The sequence below is a fragment of the Monodelphis domestica genome, chromosome 4, assembly GCF_027887165.1.
Source record: "Monodelphis domestica isolate mMonDom1 chromosome 4, mMonDom1.pri, whole genome shotgun sequence".
In the NCBI taxonomy this organism is placed as follows: Eukaryota; Metazoa; Chordata; class Mammalia; order Didelphimorphia; family Didelphidae; genus Monodelphis; species Monodelphis domestica.
In genome coordinates, this window is record NC_077230.1 from 8,431,692 (window position 1) to 8,441,119 (window position 9,428).

The 9,428-nt window shown below is 39.0% G+C and overlaps 1 protein-coding gene across 1 annotated transcript; it reads left to right on the forward strand.

Moving 5' to 3' along the window:
• Window positions 1-8,039: 8,039 nt before the first annotated feature.
• On the forward strand, window positions 8,040-8,636 carry LOC130458935 (keratin-associated protein 19-5-like). Its single transcript, XM_056826004.1, has one exon. It carries the CDS (start codon window positions 8,079-8,081, stop codon window positions 8,316-8,318), a length of 240 nt encoding a protein of 79 aa, XP_056681982.1. The 5' UTR covers window positions 8,040-8,078; the 3' UTR covers window positions 8,319-8,636.
• The last annotated feature ends 792 nt before the right edge of the window (window positions 8,637-9,428 follow it).

Genomic DNA, 9,428 nt, shown 5'->3' on the forward strand with positions numbered 1-9,428 from the left:
GTGAGAAAGATAAAATATTAAAACTGAAAAATACATTGACAACTCAGCAAAATACTTTTGTGAAGCACAAGCAATGAGCAAGTTTTCAAGTTGCCAAACTAATAGTGTGCCCTGGCAGACCATTTGTGGAGGGAGAATTTGTTAAAGAATGCCTTCTTTCTGTTGCCAAAGATATGTGTCCAGAAAAGGTAGACTTATTTAGCACAGTTAGTCTTTCAGGATCTACAATCACACAAAGGATTGAAGAAATGGAAGACAATTTGCATCAGCATTTGCAAAACTCCACAAGCAAACTTTCCTATTTTTCTTTGACACTCGACAAGAGCAATGATGCTTGTGATTCTGTACAACTTCTAATTTTTATTTGTGGAATGAATGACAATTTCAAAGTCACAGAAGAGCTTGCTGCCCTGCAAAGCATCAAAGGAACAACTACAGGAGAGGATATCTATGAAAAGGTTTTCCAAACTGTGAAGGATTTGAAGCTGGACTGTGCTAAACTAGCCAGTATGACAACTGATGGTGCTCTTAACATGGTGGGGTCTAAGAAAGGAGTAATGGTTCACATTAACCATGATATAGACTAATGTAACCATTCTCATCCAATAGCCATACACTGCCTCATCCACCAACAAGTGCTGCTATGTAGTAAATCACTGAAGTGGGACTCTGTTATGAAAATTGTGGTATCTTGTGTTAACTTCATTAGAGCTAATGCGCTAAACCACAGACAATTTCAGGAATGTCTGTCCAAGCTAAATGTTGCCTATGAAGATGTTCTGTACCACACAGAAGTCCATTGGCTGAGGGAGAGTTTTGAGACATTTCTTTGACTTACTTTCACAGATTACAGCTTTTATGCTTTCAAAAAACAAAGAAGTACCAGAACTTAATGATGCAGAATGGAAATGGCACCTCACCTTTCTGACAGATGTAACAGAGCTACTCAACAGTTTCAATGTGCAACTTCAAGGAAAAGGGAAGCTCATCTGTGATATGCAATTACGTGTGAAAGCATTTGAAGTACAATTAGGCCTCCTTATCAAACAAGTGAAGGAGAAAAATTTTTGCCATCTCCTCTTAACTGAAAATCTGTTAGCAGAAAAACCCTTGATTGCATTCCCAAAAGAAATATGTGTGGATTCACTGGAAAAGTTACAAAAGGAGTTTCAATTAAGATTTAAAGAGCTTCATCTCCATGAACAGGACATACAACTTTTTCATAACCCATTTTCTATTGACATTGAAAATGTGGACACAAGTACCAAATGGAACTGACTGAACTACAGAATTGTGACTCACTGAAAGATGCATTCAAGTCAAGTAGTTTGCATAATTTCTATGCATCTCTCCCCTCTAAGACATATCCTAATCTCAGGAACCATGCACTCAAAATGGCAACCATCTTTGGCAGCACTTATGTCTGTGAACAGACTTTTCCAGAATGAAACATCTGAAATCTCCAACCAGATCTAGACTAACTGATACACACTTGCATCACTTGTTATGGCTAACAGTGACAAATATGGAACTGAACATTGACCATCTCATTAGCCAAAAGCAGGAGGCCAATAGTTCCCATTGAAATACTGGTCAGTTTGTTTATTTAAATTTACTTGTTCTTTATTTTAAATATTGTATTTGTTCCCATTTTGTTTTTGTTTTTACTTTAAAATAAGATATGTGCAGTGTGCATACGGATTTGTTCATAGTTTTCTTTATAGTCTGGCTGTCCAATGGTCTGAGTCCAACTGGCCCATGTGTAAAAACTTTGGGGACCCCTGTTTTAGACTACCTAAAAATATTAACTATCCATTCTCTAAATGTATGATCCTTATATGGTAATTTCCTCAACCAGTGACCAATAAGAAATGAAAAAATAACAATGGTAGAAGAAGTGATTCAATTCAATTTTGTTAAGTAAGCATTTATTAAAGCACTATAGGAAAGAAATTATGCTAGATGCTAGGAATATAATGAAAAAGTTTTACAAACAAAATAGGCTTGAATCTATATTAGACATTAGGCACTTATATTTGGATATGCGTATCTTATATCCTAACTTGGGAGGAATCAGATGTGTTTATTATTTGTATTATGTAAATATTTATATTTAATCAGATAAATAAAAATTGAGGAGGAAAAGAGTGCTAACAACTAGGGAGAGATATCACTTTTGTTGTTTTCATTACAAATGATATTAATTTATTATCTATAGCACCTTTTAGCAAAATGTAGTTTATCTTTTAAATATATTTTTTGCTGTTATTTTGTCTGAGATAATGATTGCTACACCTGTTTTGTTTTTTTTTTAAGTTCAGTTGAAGTACAGCTGATTTTGCTCCAATCCATTATTTTGACTGTGGGAATCTTTAAGTTTCAAGTTCATTTCCTGTAAACAACACACTAATGGATTAATTTTGCTTTCTAATCCATTCTGTTGTCTTCTTTTTATGGATGAATTAATTCCATTCACATTGTCAACCATGAAAAGCCCATCCCTCCAATTTAGAATGTATAATTAGAATTTGCTCCCCAGAACTCTAAATCCCAGTTTCCTGTGTTCCCTCTCATGTTACATGCTAATGTAGGGAGGATATAAGTTTTGCATAGCTCCGCCCCTCTCAATCTTTTCCCCTGATTGTGGTTTGTGGAGGTAGGGTGAGGTGAGAGGCAGGAGAGTTTTACTCAGGTTTTACTTCTATTTCTTTTTTCTTCTGCTTCAAGTGATTATTAATAAATCTTATAAAATATAATACTTTGAATTATTGGATATTAATTTAAATCTTACATTTTGGTGACCAGAAGTCTGGAGTTTAGAACCCTAGCTTTGCTCTAAGTTGTAGAGCAGTTTTTAAGACAGATTAGTTTAAAAAGCCTCTGCCAACCATGAGAGCATTATACACTGTGGTACAATCGAGCATAATGGACTTCTCCTTTAGTGGCAATGCAGTGATCCTGAGCAATTTGGAGGGATTAACGAGAAAGAACACTATCCACATTCACAGGAAACACTGGGGGAGTAGAAACACAGAAGAAAAACAACTGCTTGATTACATGGGTTGAGGGGGATATGATTGGGGAGGTAGATCCTAAAGGAACATCCTCATGCAAACATCAACAACATGCAAATAGGTTCTGATCAAGGACATATGGAAAACCCAGTGGAATTGTGCACCTACTATGGGAAAGGGTGGGAGGAAAGGAGGGAGGGAAAGAATATGATTCGTGTAACCAAGGAATAATGTTCTACATTGACTACATAAAATTTCCAAAAAACAAAAAAAGACCATAAAAAGCCTCTGCCACCCTCACTGCTCATCCTCTTCCTCCCTCTGCTGCTGCTGCTCTCACTCCTGCCATGTCTGCCACCACCTTCCTCCCAACTTCTCTTGAGGACACTGGCTGGGGGTGGTCCTTGTGAGCCCCTTTTTGGGTAGCAGGTAAAGTATAAATCACTTTCCTCTCACCCCCACGTGGGTCGCAAACCTGCTATAGCTGCTTTTCAGCAGGGGAACATGGTGTGGAGCAGCCTTTCCATGCTATCCACCCTAACCCACCTAGTCTAACCAGTCTCTGCATAAGATCCACCGCTGATGTCACAGGCCAGATCACCGCTATCTGATGCCTGTATCAGTACTGGAGGTGGTGCTGGGCCTGTGACACTGTTTACCTCTGCAACACATCCAATAAGGGGTTTGTCCACATTATGCTCAGTATGCGTATGGGGAACCCCAGAAGTGTGACAAAAGGAACCTAGATGGATGATGATACTTGGGAGGGGAAGGAACCTTAAAGAGTCTGGAGGTGGATTTTTAAGCCTTTTCAGACTCCATTGTTTTATTGATGTTAACTGTTTCAGTTTATTCCCCTCTGTAACACAGCTATCAGAATTGGAGAAAAGGATTCTTGAATTCATTGCTCACATCCTGTCACATATATCGTATTTGCCGATTATTTCCTTTAAGATTTAATTTTGTTTGTTAAGTTCACATATTGATCTCTTCTGTTATACCATGTCATTTTCAGCTACTGTGTCTGGCCATTAGCTATACGTGTTGCTATATTGTCTTTATTTGTACCTTCCCCTATGACTGGACTTGAGAAAATACCATTATAAAGTCCATAAACAATTTGGACAAACCTTTTTCCATGGCTAAGCCATAGGTCCTTAGAGATGCTTATGAAAAAGAGCACTACTTCCAGAGAATGGACTGCTGAAGTAGAAAGGCAGATGAAAACATATGAGTTATCACTTGTTTATTTGGGCATATGTTTTGGGTTTGGGGTTTTATAAGATTATTTGTTTACGAAAATGAAAAATATGAAAATATGTTTTTGTGTGACAAATATTTGTGTGATATTGCCTAGATTGAATTGCTTGTCAGCTCCAAGAGTGGGGAAGGAAGAAGGGAGGGAAATAGTATGGATCATATAACTTTGGAAAACTGATGTGGGAATGTTATTAAAATGTGTGAAGTACTAAAAAAGTAAAGATAAACATATGAATATTTCCTTGTTAAACATCTTCCTAACATTCAGGTTCCACAGTACTTAGATTTCAGTCCTTCATCTAGCCCCAACTTTATCCATAGTAAAGACATTTGTCCTTATAAGTGGTTTCCTTTCTCTCTCGTCCTCGGTCTATGCTGACAGGGCTTTCCTGTTCAAGGTTTCAAGAAGATTGCTCTGTTCATGGCCTCATGTTCACAGTTTGTGACTCCAGATCCTAACAGTTCACAACGACTGCCAGAATTTGACTTAGCTTATCCCTTACCAAACTATATTCCACCATTTTGCAATCACCAAGAAATTTGATGTTTTGGAGCATGGAACAAGTCAGTGGCACACCAAAGAGACAGAATGAAGTGAAGTCATATACCAAGCCTGAGAATTGTCATGGAGACTTTCCATTCAGGTGGGTGCCATCTGTTCTAACCACCTAAATTGTTGGTCTAGTTTATGACACAGCTGTAGAGCTGAGGCCCGCATGTCCACCGGGGAAGTAGAATCATTGCTTCAGGGTGCCCTGCTAAGCACTCAAATAAATGGATTTTCTATTCAACTCAAACTCTCAAGGAAGAAAGTTTCTACTTTACTGGTCCATAACTGGTCTGGGAGCCTTTGGATTCCTCAGCACCATAAGCCAACGTGACCCTCATAATCACGTCCCTCAGTTGGGTTTTTGTAAAGAAAACCATAGCTTAACTCTTTACCTGACACAAAGTAGGTCCTTTATAATTAGGTGTTATAGACAGTGGGGGAAAAGCTGTACAAGATCCACTACCAATGGATTATATCTCTCTTGTTTTTTAGTTTATTATAAGATTCTAAATTAAATTTAGAAATAATAAATAATAATTAGAAATAATAAATAATAATAATAAATAAATAAAAATTAGAAATAATACATAAAAAATAAACATTTCTTTTGCTACACGTAATTCTAAATCATTTTTCTCCATTTGCAAAAAGTCTGTCCATTTTATGAATACAGTAGCTTTTTATCAGAAGTAGCCTGAGTAGCATCATTTCACGCAATTCTTTCCAAAACACATCTCCAAATTATTCACCAATCCTTTGCAGGAAAATACTTCAATGGAAATTCGCCTTTAGGGAGAGGACCATTTCTGTCTTAGACAGCTCTCTCATTGGGCTAAGAATATTTCATTCTCTTTAGCAAAATAAAAAATCAGTTTATGGGAGGAAAATGGTACTTCTGAATCCACAGTCCTCTACTAGGGCAAAGAGGATAGACATAATGTACCTATACTAGCTGGTCGCATTTAAAACACCCGAAGAAATCTATTGCTATCCTCTATATGTCCTCCAAGCTCAATTGGTCATGTTCCTTTGAGTGAGTATCCTAGATCCTGAATTGGAGACCCTTTTACCATCTGATCTGGAATGTTCTGTATGTTCTTCATTTCAGCCAAAGACTAGTCGTGTATTGAGCAGTACAGGCTGCAATTGAACCACCACCTCTATTTCCTGAGCTCTTGTCTCTTATGCCCTTTTTCATGCAATCTCAAGGTCCCAGTAGGATTTCTGACTGTCATGTTACATCCTGTTGTGCTTCCTTATCCTTTGTGTGCAATTTGGAGAGTCTTATAAGCTGGGAGGAGAGATGAGACACCTATTGCTGTCTCTTGATAGCACTTAATCTTATTCTTCTCCTGATCAGTTGACATGTTTCTGAGATGCTTCATGACTGGAAAGATACAGCCTACTTGTATTCTCTCCACTACCCTTTCTCAATGGATCATGTCCTCATCTGCCATACTTTTTCTTTGATGGTCAACTATCTCATCTCCAGTTCCAGCCTAGTATTTCCCCTAAATTCATTTGTCCAACTGACTGTTGAAGTATGTTCTGAATGCATGACCCTCACTTTCAAGAGGAAATACTCTCTCCAAAGTGCTCAATGACCAAAACTAATGGCCTCTCATGAATCATCCTCCTTCTTGACTTCTCTTCGGCTTTTGACACCACTGGCTAAATGGTGTTCCTTGGTAGGATTTACACTGCCTGATTGTTCCTTCCTGGTCACCTTGACTGGCTTACCCTCATATTTTCTCAAGCTTATTTTCTTTGGTTGAACCCTAAAATTCTGTTTCTTTTTTCTTCCCTATGTGTTCTTCAGAGGTGAGAAAGTAAACCCTCAGTAGGTCCCAAGGCTTTAGAAAGCTTCTCTCTGCCCCTCACTGCCACATCCCCAGATTCCAGACCTGTATCTCACCTGAGATCAAGTCCCACATCATGAATTATCCTGATCAGGAAATTTCAACTCCATGTCACCTAGACATTTCTAGGGCCCCATAACCAGGCCAGATCTCTTCATCTTACCTCATCAAAAGCACCCTATCTCTTCTCACCTTCTCTGCTCCGTTTAAGAGCACAAATGTCAAGCCAAGAACTTGGGCTCAAGTCTCAGGAACATCCTTGAAGCTTTAGCATTATCACAACTCTTTGGGCAGATGACAAAACTTATCCTTACTTCCTTATCAACATCACTGGCATAAAAACACTTCTCTGGAGTTACAGTTTCCACCTTAGATCAGATCCTCACAGTCCCTGTATTTAAGAGTCTTTGATTGACTTCCCTAAATAAATCTTCTTACAATCCATATTCCTCTTTTACTTCTTCGTCCAAGGGATTTTTTTGTTCCTCTCTCTCTCTCTAACCTGAAAAAATCCCTGAAATATTATCTGGTAAACTCTCAATGCTTCTAGTACTGTGCTGATACATAGCCTCTCTCTGACATTTTACCCTCCTCAAGAGCTGGCTTCTTCCTACCCTTCTAGTTTTGGTACATTTTATTGCCCTTCCTAAACTTCATAGACCTGTCCAAGTCGTTTTAACTCAAGTATGATATTATATGTCCCTTCTGCTTTCCTTCCCACTGGCTGTCTCTCCAATTTGCTTGAGGACAGGGATTCTGTTGGCATTCCTTTGCACTTCCACCCATGAGTACATACAATGGTTTGGCACAATGTAAACATTGAAAATGTGGTTTCTTCTGTGGGTGTTTTTTGGAATGATTGATGGATTGAACTATTCCATACAGGTAGACACCCCCCATTCAACTCTAATATAAAACTTATATGACTCTGCCCATGGAGTCTCAAGAACCACTTCTTAAAAGAGACAGAAGAGACGCACCCTGCTTAAAGAATCCTAAGTCCAGAGTGGCAAGCTTAATAGAAGGAGGACCATGACAACTGGGCGAAGGCTGCTATGAAGACCTGGGTAGGGCAACAGCCACATTAACCACATAAGGTTTTGGCAACACTATAATCATTTCTCCTCACACAAAACAGAGATCTTATTAGAGCCTTGTCAGAGAAACAGCAAATCAAGAGAAAACACCCCTTATGAGCTGGGGCAATTGTTTAAAGGGAACAATGATAAGAATGTGATCTTGCTTGGAAGTTGCTCTAATGGGAATTATGCAATGCTGCCTGAGTTCTGCCACACCTCCTGCTGGAAGTATATAAAAGCCCTCATGAAGATAATGCCATACTCATTCACACCACCGACTCCCGACAGCCTTCCAACTCTGTGAATTCCTGACACCATGAGTTACTACGGCGGCTACTATGGAGGCCTGGGCTATGGCTATGGTTCCCGTTATGGCTGTGGATGTGGCAGCTTCCGTGGTCTAGGCTATGGCTTTGGCAGCTGTGGGTACAAAGGTCTAGGCTATGGAGGCTATGGCTATGGTGGCTATGGTGGCTATGGTGGCTATGGTGGCTATGGCTATGGCAGCTGCCGCCCATCTTGCTGTGGACAGTATTCTTCCTATGGCTTCTATTGAAAAACCACTTGCTTCTGAACTGTTATGGGATCCTCGTCACTCTTTGCTTTGAACTAATTCTACTGAATTGTAAGGACATCTTGTTATCTGCCTCAATGGCTGAGAGGCATGAGAGAGCTGCCACAAGAAGGCCTTGGAATACCTATGGAGCACTCAGAGTAGCACAGTGAGAAGCAACAGGACCTGGTCTTCTGGGAAATGATTCAGAACCTCACCTTTCAAGATGGAGATTACCTCAACAACCTCTAGTTTTGAGCAACTTTGCTTTTTACCCCATGCTGATGTGTCTGTCATAATGTTCTAATAAACTTGTTTCAATGACTTAACAAAATTGTTTTCACCTCTCCTCTTTGTCTTGACTCTATTTGGGGTTCAACCTCACATAGAGTAGGGATTGGTGTTGAAAAAATATTATTTTCTTGTTAAATGTCTTTCTTTATTTCAGTTCTTGTTATTGCTTTCAATCCTATCTGACTATGATCCCATTTGGGTTTTCTTGGCAAAGATACTAGACATATTTGATATTTTCTTCTCTACCTCATTGTACAGATGAGGAACTGAGACATACAGGGCTAAGAGACTTGTTTAGAGTCACACACTGAATAAGTGTCCAAGACCAGATTTGAACTCTGGAAGTTGAGTCTTTCTGACTTCAGGCTGGCACTCTATCCACCTAGCTGCCAAGGACAATTTGAGTTCTTCAGGATGTAAATTTTATTACTTCATAAAGATTAGATGACATTTTACTAAAATCATAAATTTGTCTCTCTTCTTTTTTCCAATTTCTGGTCACACATGGACAAGGCTCTTTGGGGTTTTTCAAAGATTCATTTATTAGTGATTTCTTTCTCTTGACTTATCATTTCCATATCAAAGGTGTCCCTGATGACTATCTGAATTCTGGTTTAACCTATTCTCTAGTTGTCTTCTATCACTTTGCTATCATGAACCAAATTGAAGGTTTGGAGGAAAGTAAAAGGGAATGGCGCACCACGAAGTTTAGAGAAGACAGTCACATATAAAGTCTGAGGGTTCTCATGAAACCTTACCCTTTGGGGGGGTTCCATCTTCTCCAGCCAATTCACAGCATTGCTCTGAAGCTGAGGCACA

What these genes read in the sequence shown, in the direction of transcription:
- LOC130458935 (XM_056826004.1), top strand. Translation starts at nt 8,079, where the DNA reads ATGAGTTACTACGGCGGCTACTATGGAGGCCTGGGCTATGGCTATGGT.